The sequence below is a fragment of the Colossoma macropomum genome, unplaced genomic scaffold, assembly GCF_904425465.1.
Source record: "Colossoma macropomum unplaced genomic scaffold, Colossoma_macropomum, whole genome shotgun sequence".
Classification (NCBI taxonomy): Eukaryota; Metazoa; Chordata; class Actinopteri; order Characiformes; family Serrasalmidae; genus Colossoma; species Colossoma macropomum.
In genome coordinates this window covers 25,187,929-25,204,796 of record NW_023494788.1, presented here as the reverse complement: position 1 = coordinate 25,204,796, position 16,868 = coordinate 25,187,929, and the positions used below count along the sequence as shown (strand labels likewise).

The 16,868-nt window shown below is 39.4% G+C and overlaps 1 protein-coding gene across 5 annotated transcripts in view; it reads left to right on the top strand.

Annotated features, from left to right (window-relative positions):
* Nucleotides 1-2,029: 2,029 nt before the first annotated feature.
* zgc:101583 (uncharacterized protein LOC494104 homolog) overlaps nt 2,030-16,868 on the top strand; it is a 28,937-nt gene continuing 14,098 nt past the window's right edge. For 2 of the 5 annotated variants that reach the window (XM_036568899.1, XM_036568898.1), the window contains exon 1: nt 2,049-2,136. In XM_036568899.1, coding sequence (XP_036424792.1) covers nt 2,122-2,136 — 15 coding nt within the window. In that variant the 5' untranslated portion in view covers nt 2,049-2,121. Of the gene's footprint in view, nt 2,142-16,868 lie in introns of all 5 variants that reach the window. The other 3 variants (XM_036568900.1, XM_036568901.1, XM_036568902.1) reach the window with 3 other exon arrangements.

Below are 16,868 nucleotides of genomic sequence, written 5' to 3'. Positions count from 1 at the left end.
AGATTTTTCGCAATACTGCGAAATATGCGAAACCTACTTTTGCGAACTAGTCCTACAATTTTTGACCAATCCTCATGCTTTTAGTGTCAAAAAATTCAGAAGAGCCTCAAGGTCAATAATTATCAAAAATATTTTAAGTTTTCCATACAACATGGCTGCCATATGCAAATGAACCCTTCTGGATAAATTCAAAATAATTCAGAATTAATTGAAAAATCTGTAACTCAAGAATTCTTCAGCCAAAAAATTTCAAACTTCACAGGCCATGTCAGTAGCCCATTCTGAGGTAGCCATTCGATTTTTGTGCGCATAAGTAATTAGGGGGCGGAGCAACAAAAACAGGGCATTTTCTCTGTAGCCGTACAACCTATCAAGCTCAAACTTTGCATCCAGCATCATTGGGCCAGAATACAAGTGCGACTATAAGGACATTTGGATACATTGAAATTTGTGGTCGCCATCGGCCAATAAGCATTCAGCAGGCCTTTTGACAGGCTTAACATTGACCAATCATGACGAAACTTGACTGGTGTCTATAGGTAGCCACTTTCTAACAACCAGTCGAGTTTCAAAAGATTTGACCACTGGGGGGCGCTATTTCAAAAATTTACATATTATTACATGTTATTACAATATTATTACAATTTCCACCTAGAGCCTATTATAATACAGTGGGACAAACAATTTTGCCAATACATGTTTATTAAAAATCTGTATCGTTTTTTTGTAATCGATAAATGTTTGAAAACCCTACTTTTCGAACTAGTCTCTGGATTTTGATCCAATCTTGTCAAAGTTGGTCTAGAACAATTCTTTGGCATCTGTAGGTAAATAATTATCAAAAACATTTTGACTTTTCTACTCAGGGTCATGTGGATTAATCACTACATTCCTGCATACGTGGCATTGTTAGCTTGATTAGCTATAACTCATCAGTTATTGGTCGGATCATGTTCAAACTTTGAGGATTTGTAGATATTGAGATTCTAATGGAGTATGCCAAGTTTGGTCCAGATTGGCCTTTGGGGGTGCTTCAGCACTCAAAAACACTGAAAAATCAATGAAAATGCTATTACAATGTTATTACAAGGTCCACATATAAACTATTGGTGTCATGTGACTCAGTCCACTAAGATGAACAACTTTCTAATTACATGTTATGTCAAAAATTGCACTGCTTGTCTTTTATTTTGGCTTATTCTTTCAAAGATTTCACTATACAAAGACTTACTATACAAAGGCTTGAGGCCTGTTTAAGCCTAATATAATAGAAGGCTTGAGGCCTTTTTAGGCCTAATGGGCGAAACCAAAAGCTTGAGGCCTTTTTAGGCCTAATGGCCTAAACCAGAAGCTTGAGGCCTTTTTAGGCCTAATGGGCTAAACCTGCAGAAGGGCCCGTACTGCTGTTGCGTGCTCGAACCCGCTCATTGCCGCTTGCGGCTATATTTATTATTAGTAGTAGTAGTAGTAGTAGTATAGTAGGGGTAGTAGTAGTAATAGTAGTAGTAGTAGTAGTAGTAGTAGTAGTAGCATTGTTGTTGTTGTTTTTGTAGGATTTATACAACATAACTTACAACAACCAACAGCCAGGGGTGTGTTTACACATTGAATAAATCATGATCAATGTATAATTCCAAAGTCCTTTTTGGTTTCTTGCTTTTTATATTTTTGAAAGAAGTGCCATATTCCTTAAGCTCGTGGAGGAAATGTGCAAAGGTTTGGCTTATAATCAGACCATCTCTTCTTATGTAAATGATATTTACCTATAATAATTAAGTATTGTACAAGAGGAAATACTTTAACATCTAATCTGTCAATAGAAAAAAAAATAATAACATCTGAAACATCCAACGTAATATAGTGTCCAGGCTTTCTTCTTACAAAATTTTGCACATCAATCCAAAAGCCACTCGCTAATAACACTGACGGTGCAGTGTCTGGTCCTGCCGTCGTAAGAACCGCCACCTCCGTCCGTCATCTGGCGCTCACGGGCGCCCTCTGGCGTTTTGCAGTCATGTTTTTGAAAAAACGGGAGAAAGAGTAAGAGGCCTGGCTCCTCCTAAACCGGCTGTGGTCTCTGACTCACGTGCTCACCAGGAAGTTATTCAAAACGGATCGTGGATGGATGTTACCGATGTAAGGTTTGTTTAATTAGAACAAATTTCATCATCTTGTTTGGGCTGAGCAAATATTTAAACCTTATTGTATGACATAACTGAACATAATGTTATACATGTGTTATATTATCATTTCTATGTAACAGTTCGTTTCGCTAGGCACAAGACTACGATATAGTCTGTGTCGAGTCTGTGGTTCCAGACAAATTGTTAACCTAAACCTTTGTGTAAACGATTGGTCCGTTAACGATGCCCTAATATGAAACTGGTAGTTCTTTCGGTCCAAGAGCTGTTGTGTTATCGTTTGAAACATTGTGGGCGTTGTACTGAGGCGCGTAGTCTTCCAAATAAACAATAAACAGCAACATGCAGTCAGCTGATTCTTTGAAATAACACGAATGTGATTGTAATGCCGTGTTTTATGTTTCAGTGGCTGATTATGTCTGGGGTCGATAGAAACAATGAGTGCGAACGGTCTAAAGTATTTTTGAGTGACTATGGTTCTCTGCAATCAGATAAGTGTTCTAGTTGCGAACAGTTTCATTGTATAATGGTCAAAACTCTTCTTTAGTCTGATGGTTCAGGCACTGATGCTCCGGTATATCTTTCCAGATGGTAGAGAGTGACACAAGCTGTGGCTTAAGTGTGTGGGGTCTGATACGATGCTGCTTTATCTCATGATAAGTATCCTGTACGAGTGGCAGAGCAGCTCTGGTTATGACCTGACTGGTTTTCACCCTGTCAGTCGTAGTGCTAGTCAATATGCGCTCCACCGTGGACCTGTAGAAACGGTGAGAGGCTGAGGGACAAGTTGGCTCTGCTTAGCCTCCTTAGGAAGTGGAAGCATCTTTTGGCCTTTTTTAATACCTGGTATGAGGTGTTAATTTTCCATATGAAGTCATCTGTGGCACACTCTTTCCACGTTGGTGTTCATAATGTTCAGGGGTGTTGGCTCTCTCTCCTCTCACCTTAAGTCAACAATGATCTTCTTAGTTTCATAGACAATGAGGTAGAAGTTTTTGTCAGAACACTGCAACTGTGAGGAGTTTCAATTCCTGATCATTATTGGTGATGAGGCCTGCTTTTATGCTATGCTTAGCAATGTTGATGGTGTTTGTGTCATGCTTGTGAATGCAGTTGAGTATACACAGTGTAGAGCAGGGCAGAGAGAACACAGCCACGAGGACAGTGTCAGAGGTTATCAGTTCTGGTCTGTTGTTTTTTAATCACACAGAACTATTAGCAACTGTTTGCAGCAGTTATGCAATTGGATTCCCATTGAAGTCTAGGGTTTACCTGCCCCCCCTTTTTTTAACATCTACATTATTAGACGTTAGCAGGGTGGCGAATGAGCTGTTAGAGACAAGAAAACTGTGTGTATATACATACATACATACATACATACATACAAATATATATATATATATATATATATATATATATATACATACACACATACATATACACACACACATCATCTAAACCGCTTATCCTTCTGGGTCACGGTGTACAAATAAAAATGGTTTTATTTGAAAAAAGAAAAAAAAATATGTGTGTGTATGTCGTGTGTATATATATATGACACACACACATATATTTTTTCCTTTTCAAATAAAACCATTTTCGATGCTTAAGTAGGCTAAACCTTTTTTGTAGATTAACAATGGTGTTTTATTCTGGACAAGATCCGCTTGTGAACAAATTCACTGGTATTGGGAGGTGATGAATTCTCCGGATTAAATTGGCCACAACTTCCTTATTACTCAACCCAAATTTGTTTTGTTATAGTCCTCAGACATAGATTAATCTGTGTTGCACGGGCTGCTCTCGGTAGCTTTTGTTTCTTTAATAACTGATCGTGCTAATTAGCCGTCCGCACCAACAGAAAAGTATTCGGTCTGCACCTTTTTTGGAAATGTGTTGCAGGCATTAGTTTAAGAATAAGTGTATATTTGTAAAAACAATGAAGTTGTGAAGGTACAACATTAAATATCTTGTCTTTTATATCTTTCAGTTTAGTTACCTCTGGCAGTAAGTGTGTTGGTGTGATATACTTTATTAATGTGGAAATATTGTACACATTGGAATCAAGTAAATTCAGTGCATCACACTTTCAGTGGACATGGTTGTCAGAATATACTGATTCCAGCTGCTTATGCAATAACTGGATTTTATTCTCTGTTTCTCATTTTAAGGCTCTGTAGGCCTGTCTTGGTCCGAGATGTTACTTTATTTAGTTAGGTGGTAGTGGCACCTTAGCTTAGTAATTGTTAATTTAAAGTCTTCTGAAAGGAAAGATGTTACCCAAACATCCTTTACACCAATGACACTGGGGTAAATGTAACAATAAAACAGAATATTTTTCAGCAATTTTAGCATTTTTCGATCCTTCTAAATTTTTATTTTAAAAAGATGTGTGGTAATCTTATGAATTCTAGTAAACATTGTTGTGCATGTACCATAATGTAAATTCACAATTACATTACAAAATGATTCATTTTAAAATTCTAATGTAAATGTACCCATTTAAAAAAGTACAGCTTTTGTCAAGTTCAGCTGATATTGTATGTCTTGTGACCATTCATATATCATTTTATCTCCCTTTTATGTCACAGAGAGGAACCAAAATTGCTGAATGCTGGATTGTTTTATCAAATCGTAAAGCATGTTTTTGAAACAGAGTTAACGCGAGCTTGGTTAATAAGATTATCAAATCTAGCTTATATCAGTTTATCATTGATTCTTCAAGCCACTTATGTGAAACACGTTGTTGTGAGCAGGGATAATGATGAAATGTTCAGGGCAGGGGGTACATTGTAGTGTTTTCCTGCTGTAACACACCACTTCAGTTCAGGAAGTGCTTAGTTAATTAGTTAGTTAGTTAGACGGATGGATGGATGGATGGATGGATGGATGGAAGGATGGATAGAAAGAAAGAAAGGCAGAACTTTTTTGACCCCAAAAAGGAAATTGCACTGTTTCAGTTGCAAGGCATATAATTGCACATACATATACTATGCAGAAAATAAATAATAGAAATAAAAATAGACATAAGTTAGGCAGAAATAAAAACAGACATAAGTTAAAGTATAAGAGAGTAGAAATAGTGGTATCTCTGTTTGCATATTTACATAGCATATTAGACAGATTTGTTGTATTTACATGATAGCAGGCAGTGGTATGAGGTAGTCTAAAAGCACAATGAGTGTAGACATAACTAGGAGTTGCAGCAATATCACAGTGTAAAGTGCACAGTGAGACTGTCATTACAGTAGCAGTAATGATATATTGCACAGTGTGTATTAACAGGAGAGGTGATGTGATTCAGCACAGTTCAGACAGCAGGAGATCAGTACCATCTCTGCAGTAAGGAGACTCGTTGTAGAGCCTTATAGCAGTGGGTAAGAAAGATCTTACATGGTGCTCTTTAACACAGTTCAGCTGTAACATCCTGCCACTGAATGTGCTTCTCTGTTTTTCCAGTGTAGCATGCAGGGGGTGTGAGGTGTTGTCCAAGATGGCTTACAGCTTGTTGAGCGTCCTTTGTTCTGCTACAGCCTTCAAAGAGTCCAGCTTGACTCCTACAACAGAGCAAGTCTTCCTAATAAGTTTGTTTAGTTTGTTCAGAGCACTTTTGTTAATGCTGCTGCCCAGCACACAACAGCATAGAATAAAGCACTTGCTACAACAGACTGGTAGAATGTCCATAGGAGCTTAGTACACAGACCAAAGACCTCAGCCTCCTCAGGGAGCATAGACGGCTTTGGCCTCTTTTGTACACCGCCAGAGTGTTACAGCTCTAGTCCAGCTTGTTGTCCAAGTGCTCACCCAGATACTTGTAGGTCCCCAACCTCCTCCACATCGACTCCATCAATGGTGACTGGTGACAAGGCAGGTTTAGACTTAAGAATTAAGTCCAGCACCGTCTCCTTTGTCTTACTGATGTTTAGCTGCAGCTGGTTCAGCTTACACCAGTCAACAAAGTCCTTCACCAGCTTCCTGTATTCCTCCTCCTATCCATTCCTCATGCACCCCACAATGTGTCACCTGAGAATTTTTACAGATGACATGACTCTGTGTTGTACCTGAAGTCAGAGGTGTGGGTTGCCTTTTCTTGGGGACAGGAACCATACAAGATGTTTTCCACATAACTGGGACTGTCTTCAGGCTGCAGCTCAGATTAAAGATGTGCTAAAGAATTCCACATAGCTGCTCTGCACACAGTTTCAGCATCCTAGATTCAATGCCATCAGGTCCTGCTGCTTTATTTTGCTTTTTTCAGTTTCTTCTTTACCTGATCAGCAGTGAATCTACTATCACTGAACTCAATTGTGGGGGCTGGGTGAGAGGCGTCCATTGCAGACAGTAGTTGCTGATGGTCACGGGTGTGAATGGCTGAGGTGGAGGAAGGTGAGGTTGTGGATGGCCCATGGCATTGTTGTGTAAGTGTGTTAATCTGTGTAGGAGACAGACACAATGGGGCAGGAGAGGATTCATTGTCAAACCGCACGAAGAATTGGTTTAACTCATTTGCCCTTTCACGCTTACCCTCTGCTGGAATAGGGCTACATTGGTTGAAGCCAGTGATGTCTTTTAGGCCTCTCCAGACATCAAGAGTGTTATTCAGCTCTAGTTTGTTTTCCAGCTTGGACTTGTACTCCTCTTTGGCCTTCTTAATTGAGGTTTTAAGCTCGTTTGTTCCCTCTTCAGTTCCTCCCTGTCTCCTGCCATAAATGCTCTTTTCTTCTGGTTTTTAAGTCATTGGTAACTCAGAGTTTGTTGTTGGGAAAGCATCGGACAGTCTTGGAGGGTACAACAGAGTCCACACAGAAGTTGATGTAGTCAGTGATGCATGATGTTATTGCATCAACATCCTCACCGTGTGGTTCACACAGGCCATCCCATTGAATAGCCACCAGACAGCCCCTCAGTGATTCTAAAGCCTCAGGTGACCACTTCCTTATTGTCCTTGTGGTCACTGCCTGTCTTTGATCCAGGGGTTTGTGCCATGAGTCATCTGCTAGATGAGTTTTGGCATCTGTAAGCTATCTGCTCTCTGCACTGCATGTGGGGCTGCATGATTGGTTCATTTTGTAAAATGACTGCTTCGACTTATTGTGTCACTTCACTTTTCAAGTTTTTGGATGGCGGGAAGAGGATTGTTGTGGACGAAAAGTGCTGTTCTTCGCTGCTTCAGTGTTTGTGTCCAAGGAAAATAATGAAAAGCAGCAAACAGATGAAGCTGGTGCCAACAATTTTGCAAACCTGCATGTAGAAAAGTGACATATGGAATTGTGCAACTAATCCATGGCTAAAATGGAATTCTTGTGTGTGAAAGCAAACCAGAGATAATGAGCCCCTCCCGCAAGCAAGCCTAGTATCGGTCCTGGGTGTGGACTCGGGCACTCGGGACAAGTGTGAAAATGCACTTAGAGCAGCATTTTCCGAGAATTTTTTTTGCTCTTGGGCTCCCCCTACAGTTTCAGAGTGTATTTCACTTTTACACCACTGTCACACATACAAATTGCACTATGAGTCTTTCTCATGTACACATGTATTTGTTGACCAGCTGAAGGATACAGAACCCAACTCCCATTCGCATGCATGCAGGCATGGGCGTTACAGATTACACTTGGAATTTTGGTTATTTCTATGTGTAAATAAAATCTTGAATGCAGTCTGTCGCATCCATATGCCTGCATGATGCACGTGCACATGAAGGGAAGTTGAACTTTGCCAGCAAGATAGAATTCAGCACTTGCAAGGAAAACATCAGAAGAAAAAGAACAATTTCAACTTACAAAATAGAGTAATATTACAGGATATTGCAAACTTTCAAGGCTTATTTGGCATGAGACTGACCAAGACTGACTAAACTTTTTGGCATGAGATGAATTTATTTCTTTGCATGCTAGTCTGAAACAGGACTGAGGTTAGATGAGTTTTGGCATCTGGAAAAACTGCATAACTCAGTGAAACAGGGATGACACAGATAAGGTTACAGACTATGTCTATCTTTCATTAAAAATATTGGTGGGGATGTACACTCTGCTGTCTGATTTGTTTTTTTCCCCATTAGCTGTGGAACTGTCTAACGGGAAGCAAAAAGAGACTGGCTTCTCAAACAGAACAGTGAGCCAAAACATACCTCAAACTCCACCATCATCTACATGAAGAAATGCAAATTGAGCCTTTTGGAATGGCCCTCACAGTTTTTTAAATTGAACATCACTGAAACTATGTTGGTAGATCTTAAACATGCTAGACAGCTTAATAATATCACAGAACTAAAAGCGTTCAGCAAGAAAGAGTGGGTGAAAATTCCTAAAACAAGAACAAACTGTGATATCTGCCAAAGGAGAATTAATAAGAACTAACTTAGTGTGGTGTCCACACTATTGGACATGCCATAAGTACTATTTTATTTATTTTAGTTTCTCAAATATAAAGTAACTGTACATTAACAAAATATTTTTTGCTGCCTAAGTTGTGTACTTTGTTTCACTTTTTACAAAAAAGTGGCCAAGATTGTTATGACAGACAGCAATGATCTGCAAATCCTTTTTGACCTGTACTCAATTAAAATCGTACAAAGACAAGATATTTAATGTTGAACATTGAATTAAAGTTTTTTGTATATACATGCACACATTTGATTTCTAAATTTCATGCTTGCAACATTCTAAAATCATCACAATATTCAATAATCATTTGGAAACTGATTAGCTGTTGAAGTAGATTTTTCCCCTCATTCTTGCTTAATATAACACTTCAGCTGCTCAACAGTCCAGGGTCTCTATTGTCGTATTTTATGCTTCATAATAAGCCACATTTTTTAATAGGAGACAGGGTTGGACTTCAGGCAGGCCAGTTTAATGCTCGCAATGTTTTATTATAAAGCCACGCTGTTGTAACACGTGCAGAATGTGGCTTGGCTTTGTCTTGCGGACACAAGCAGGAATGCCCCTGAAAAAGATGTCGTCTAGATGGCAGCATATGTTGCACCAAAATGCAGATTTATCACTCAGCATTAGTGTTGCCTTCACAGATGTGCAGCTTACCTATTCCATTGGTACTACCCTCACGGTTTTTACTAGTGCAATCTTCAAAAGCCAGCGTTTACACTTTTCATCAATTCTTCTCAGTATCACCATCACCATCTCACTATGGTATTCTGCAATTACTAATTGTAGTCAATCTGTTTATTGTATACCTCTTCAATGCTCAGGATCCCTACAGGACCACCACAGAGCAGGTGTTGTTTGGGTGGTGGATCATTCTCAGCTCTGCTGTGACACTAATATGGTGGTGGCATGGTGGTGTATGTTGCGCTGGTGTAAGTGCACATCAGACACAGTGGTGTTGCTGGTTACAGACCTGAATGATTGATCCCTATAGTAAGAGTCAAGAGGCTTTTATTGTCATTCCATCTATGTACAAGTACACAGTGGAGTGAAATTACGTTCCTCCAGGAACAAGGTGCAACAAGGAACAAAAAGTACAAAGTGTGAACGTGCAGACACAGTGTGCAAACAAAAAATTAAGCTAGAAACAATACAATAAGTACAATAAATTAAACAGACATTAGACTCAGTGAACATACAGGACAGTGCAGCGCTGACACAGCACTCATTTCTGAGCATGAGGTAGTGGAATAGGGTGTAGATATATTTAACATGCTGTGATCTGTGAGTTTACGCAGTCAGATACATACATGAGCACGGCAGTTACTGAGGTAGTAAAACAATGTAAACAGAGTATTAGCAGCAATGTCCTTGTGAATTTAAAAACCTGATTGCTTGAGGAACAAAGCTGTTGCAGAGTCTGGCAGTGATGGCACGGTTGCTCCAGTACCTTCTGCCAGACGGCAGCAGTGGAAAAAAGTCTGTGTGAGGGATGGATGGGGTCGTCCACAGTGCTGGTGGCTTTCCGGATACAACGTATAGTGTAAATGTCCATAATGGAGGGGAGAGAGACCCCGATGATCCTCTCAGCTGTCCTCACAATTCGCTGTAGGGTCTTGCAGTCAGAGACGGTGCAATTCCCAAACCAGGCGATGATGCAGCGATCATCAGGATGCTCTCCACAGTCCCCCTGTAGAACATAGTGAGGATGTTAGGGGGGAGATGAGCCTTCTTCAGTCTCCGCAGGAAGTAGAGGCGCTGCTGGGCTCTCTTGGCTATGGAGTTGGTGTTGAGGGACCAGGTGAGGTTCTCTGTGATGTGGACACAAAGGAATTTGGTGCTCCTGACGATTTCCACAGCAGAGCCAGTGATCTTAAGTGGGCGGTGGTCACCTCGCACTCTCCGGAAGTCAAAAACCATCTCCTTAGTTTTGTCTACATTCAGAGACAGGTTGTTGGTTCCGCAACAGACTGTTAACAGCTCCACCTCCTCTCTGTACGTTGATACATCATTCTTGCTGATCAGACCCACCACAGTCGTGTCATCAGCAAACTTGATGATGTGGTTTGAGCTGTACTTTGCAGCACAGTCATGAGTCAGCAAGAGGATCTGATGACTTTTTTTTTAAATAATATTTTTTCCCTTTTTTAATCTTTTTCTTTTTTTGTATGTTAAGGTGAAACAAATTTAAACCTAAAAAAATTAAGAACTCAATCTCTTTGGCACATTCCAGCTATCACCCATTACTGCCCCCAAACATGCTACTTTTTGTCAGTTTGTCTGTGGTTTTGTTCTTGGCAGTTTTCACATACTTACTAGCTGTGTGTCCCAAGTATGCCTCATTAGCTCTTCTGTTTTTTATTCGACATGGACCTTGGTTTATTGACGGCAGGATGATGGATTTGCCTGCATTTTGCCCATCTGCCTATCTTGCAATCTCTGCCTCTCTAAATGAATCCAGTGAAACTACTTACCTGGCTTAATTTTTTTAATAACAACGATGATGATTTTTGATCATGATGAATGATGATGAATGATGATGAATATTTGATGTTTATGAACTTTATTTTTTTTTTGTTGTTGTTGTTTTTTTTGACAATAAAACTTTTAACAATACTTAATAAACCTTTGGGGACTGAATTCCTCTCTCCAGTGTTGAAAGCGGAATTATTTGCCATTCTTCTCATATACAAGACTTCGGCTTCACAACCGTATGAGGCCTTCATTGTTGTGTAGCACCTGCACTTTCTGATTATGCAGCCATGCTGTTGTAACGTGCAGAATGCAGCTTGGTGTTGTCATGTAGAAATAAGCATTGAGCTTCATAGGTTGCACCAAAATGTTATAAAACAAATAATAAATATCTTTCAGTGTTAATGGTGCGTTTACAGCCTTCACAATGGCCACACCCCCATGCCATGACACACAAAAGCTTTTGAACTGGTAAACATCTGGATGATCTTTTTTCTTCTTAGGCTCAGGGAACACAACATTCATTATTTCTGTAAATAATATGAAGGGTTGACTCATTAGACCACAATACAGGTTACTGTGCACCAGTCCATTTCAGATGAGATCAAGCCCAGAGAAGTTGGTGGTGTTTCTGGTTGTTGGTGATGTATGAAATCCACTGTGCATAGTACAGTCTTAACTTGCATTTGTGAAGGCAGCAACAAATAGCATTTATTAACATTAGTTTGTTTGAGTATTCCCAAACCCATGCATCATCACAGAAGCATGCCAGCTTTTAATGCAGTGCCATGTGAGAGGTTGAAGGCTACCAGCATTCAGTTGTGGTTTTTAGCCTTTCCAACGACAAACAGAGATTTCTCAAGATTCCCATATTTTTTTATATTATGCACTGAGAGGAGGGTGAAATAGGGGTGGGCGATAAGGCCTTCAATTAATATCGCAATATTTTGGGATTTTTTGCGATAATGATATTCACTAACAATATATAAAAATACTTTTAAAAAAGGTTCATTTTAAAAACATTATTGTTTATGTTTATGTTTCGGAGTCAGTCTTGAAACCTATGGTGCAAATGTTACTAAATGTACACTAAAGTAAGCTACAGTAACCTTCAAATGAAATAGAATATTCCTTGCTAAACAAAGCCCTAATTATAATCTCAATGCCACAGCTGAATACAGTGTGTACATTAAGTCCAAATGAAAATGTATCCTTTTAGTGGGGAGTGGAAACAAAATTGTCAATACAAGTACAAGCTTTTGTTTTTACAACAGCAGCAGTTTCCTTGCTTAATCAACAAATCTTCAGTGTAACAGTCAACAGGAAAATATTTTAACCTTCAAATCTGTATCACCTGTAACTGTAAAAAAAATGTCTTGAAATTATATGGAATATTTACTGCTAAACAAAGCCCTAATCATAAGCTCAATGCTAAAACTTAAAATTATGTATACATTTAGTGCAATGTAATATATGTATATATACATTTAAGTGCAAGTGAAAATGAAAAGCAGTCACTGTTTATACAAACAAACACAACAGCAGCAAATTCGTTGTCTAGAGGCAGAATGTGTCCAGCTAACACACTTTTAGATTCTTTGACAAGAAAACAAGCATGTTCACTGATGCTGGTTTCAGAGCTGATCTTTGACAGGTCACAGTATTACCACAGGATCTTGTCTTGGTGAGGTCTCTGTCATTGTCTGCAATGTTTAGTATGTCACTGTTAAACAACTGAAGGACAGGCCTCAGGCATGAAACATTTTTCCGTAATCCTCGCCAGACAAGGCATCAGTAAATTCCAAGAGTGGACCTAGAGCCTTACTGACTGAATCAAGGACATCCACACCTTGCCATGTAAGCTCTAGGTCTAGTTGGTTTGTCAGCAGCCAAGACTTGTGTGATGGCTTTCTCTTGTTCCAACATCCGTTGAATAATTTTTGTCTCGATCCCCATTGTGTTGGTCATTCAGTGATGAGTTTGTGCTAGGGAAGGCCCATTTCTGCTTGTACAACTCAGAGTGCCTGCTGCCTCTTCCAGCCGTGAGAAAACGCTGCAACAATTTTTTTGCAGACCTCCACTGCTCTTTCAATCCTGGGGTCCTTCAGCTCTGGTCAGAGAGGAGAGATAGAGACAGAATGTATTCTGTTAGAAATAACCATTTTTGACAGTCTATTATCAGATAGCAAAATATGTGAAAAAAAATCAATATCCAATCTGTGGTGGCCTAGGAAAATCCCTCACATACACAACAAAGCTCAGTATCAGCAGTGCTTAAATGTACTCTTTGTGTTGATTTAACACCATTTTGGAGCATGTATGGTCAGAGAGTAAAAATGACAAAAAATGACAGTGTTGGTAATATTAATCTTTCAGTGTTAATGATTCCCCATTTGTGTTAAAAGAACACTCGCAGTGTACAACAATGTTACAGACATTAGTGCAGATTTAATACTTAAAACTGGTGTTGTTTTTATTCCTTTTGGTAACTCTCCTACCACCAGAAGAGTGTCAACCAACTCTACTGAAGTATTTAACTATACAATTTTTACACTGATGATTTTACTCTGTATCCTTCTGTAACATTCTTCTTAAAAAGCGTTCTTGTGGACTTTATGTATTTATGTATTTGGTGGGGTTTAGATTTTTCATTCTTTAATCTAAACAACAAACAAACATATTTTTCCATAACAATTGACTATTTTCCAGAAATGTAGAACAGCAACATCCAGTGAACTTTCCAATGGCAAGTGTTTTCTCCCATGTGGTCTTCTGGGGGAAAAAGCTTGTCTGTAGGCAGGAACTGCAGAGTTTCCAGTTGCTTTAAAAGTAGCGTACGGTCAAGCTTAAATACAGCTCTGTGGTTCTGTTTGACAGCAAGTTAAGCAAAGCTAATGTAGCGGCTAACTTGGCACGGCATTCGTCATACAGTTGCGGCAAATCTGCTTCCAAAAAATATTTCCTTCCAGGGCTGTTGTACCTTGAGTCTACCTTTTAAAAAGCTGCTAAAATCCTTCCTTTTCCACTGCTTAGGTAGACATCATGTTCTTAGCTAACAATGATTGCATCAGTAATTTCATTCCGCCGCTTGCCACCGGCGAATGCTGCAGCTATATGGTTGCCAGAGTGACTACTTTTGGTTACAGTTGGTTGTTTGTTTTGGAGTCTGACCTACTGTACCCAAAAAGCTTCCACACTACTGTATGGATGAATTTGTCCTTAGCGCTAACGCTGGTACTACTCTCTGCTTTGTTGGGCTTTTTTTTTTTTTACTGTTACTCGTGTCATGTGTGTTGCTTACAATATCATGATATGGCAAAAATCCTCTCAAATTTAAAAAGATACCAGTATTATCATGAACAATTTCATATCGCCCACCCCTAGTGTAGAGGGCCGATCAACTGAGTTACCTGAGAAAGTTGAACGGTGTATTGAGTCTGTGTGGCTTCGCAGACCTAGACTAAAGCTGAAGCAAAGCTTTATTGTTTAAGTGTCTGTCAGAAGTTGACTGGGAAGTCGACAGAGTCGTTAAGCTAAACTTGTGTTTTAGCTATTTTCAAGAATGTAAATATTTTTCTTTGTGTGTGAACACTTCAATAAACAAAAAGGAGCCCTGGAACTGGATGTGTCTGCACAGTCCATTTTTAGCAAACCCATGTCTACACTTCTGTTCAGTCACGCACACCTTCACAGCTGCTTTTGTCTGTCTTACAATGTTTTTGCATATATTGAGAGAGGAATGGACCAACAGTTCATATTCCCCTATCTAAATCATTCTAAATCAATCAGTCATCTCTCTCCATGAAACTTTAATGAAGCCTTTCTCAACAGTAGCACTTTTCATCTGTGCAATAAAGCAAGCATGACATGACATGATAGATGTTCTTTTCATGCTCTGAAATCCTCTCAGAGTGTGTTGAATCAGAGAATGTGTTTCAGGCAGAGCAGAACACATCGACTGTTGATGGAGAATAAATCAACCACTTGTTTGAAACCATCTGTCTATTTCGAAGCACTTACAAAGTAAATCATTAGTCAATGAACTGCTCTTGCTATCCCTTCCACTATCGCTGATGGAGGCTGGATATTTGGCTCTTCTGTTACGAAAGTAAGAGTAAGTTCAAAGCAAGTTAGAACAATTTATGCCTTTTCTGTAATGTTCCCCATAGCACTGGATCAGTTGTTTTTTCATACCAGTTATCCATGTTCAATTGCGAACTCTGCTTGATTTCAACTGCAGCATTAACTGGAGCAGGTCCTTATCAGTGCCTTCTGCAGACACTGTGACACTAAAATTTTAATTCTAGCTTCTTCTGCAGCAGTTAACAACAGCTGTGAACGTAAAGTTGACTGGGAAATGTTTGGTGAGACTGAGCTATCTCTAGCCTCAGTGCTATAATCAACTGATGCTACCCAGGCCCGAATTATCAAATTATGGGGACCTGGGCACAAATTTTTGGTGGGCTACTACCTGGCTACCTTTTTTGGGGGTTTTGGTCAGTGTTTTTATGATATTATGATAAGTTAAACAAGACATATGCACCACAGTGGCAACATGCTAACCTTTAGTGTTGGCACGTCGCCACTTGCCTCATTTGAGACAAAACAGAAGCAAGATTACACAACCTGTGTTCTCATAAATGTTTAACATAAAATCCAACGACCAATGCAACAATCCCCTATAAAGCATTCATCCATTCTTGACAATCAAAACAGTAACCCCAATGAAGACAAAATAAATTAAAATCAGCAGACATGTACATAAAGAGAGAAAAAAGCAGCAAACTTAAAAACCCAAATAGTCAAGCAGTCTAGCTAAAATATGCTGCCACGGCGGGTGTGTCTTACCTCTGATGACACAGATCACTGCCGACAAGGACAAATCAACTTTTTTAACCTGAGTGGTTGACATGTTATATTTGACTTTCAAATGTGCATCTTATACTCTGTCAAAGTTTCAGGTCTCACTTTTACAGATCCCTCAGGCACATTTTTTGAATACCTGGAGCTTCATATTTAACGTACATTCACAGGGACGCTAGCTCAATGCTAAACACCCGAAAGCTTGAGTGAGATAATGAAGGATAGGGTAATGGTTACTAAGCAGTGATTGGAGTAGAAAAATTAAGTATCATTATCATGAAAGATGTGGAGAGCACCAGGCTATAATGCATAATTACACTGTGTTCTAACAGCAAACTGGAATTTAATCATAGGATTGTATCTTGTTGCAAGGCCTGCAGGATGTCTACACCGCAAACGTCAAGTGTGCGTTAGGTGAAAATGTAAAACAAACCACAGACCTATCAAAAGATAGCTGCTTTGGGGCTGTGGTTTGGGGTATGTATTTATTAGAGTTTTTAACAGGTTACATTTTATCCCCACATTTAACATCATTAGTCTAAATTACATAGTTAAATTAGCATTATACCGTGGTAGGCAGATCTGTTATGTTAATGTGTATCTATTTAGCTAAGCTAACTAGCACTGGCAGTTTCTCTCCAGATTGTTTACTGGAAGGGTTGTAGAAAAAACATTGCACTCAGCTCCTCATATAATCCTCAGTGATTATACGGTTATAATGGAACTTTTTTGGTTTTCTTGTTCTTACTTGCATTGCTTGCTGTTGGGACATGATGTTAGTTTGTTGCTGCTGTGCCGCTAGTAATGTTCCCATGGCGAGTCCACAGCTGTTCACATTTCCTCACAGTTACTCGCCGGGCCCTCTAGTGGCTTGAGCCCCTGGGCCTGCACCCATATGCGCCACTGTATGATCCAGGCCTGCTGCTACCTTCTCAGCCACTCCCAGCTTTCAGAAAACAAACAGAGATAGCAGGCACTTTTTCCAGTAATTCTGCCTCTCTGGCTTCTCTTT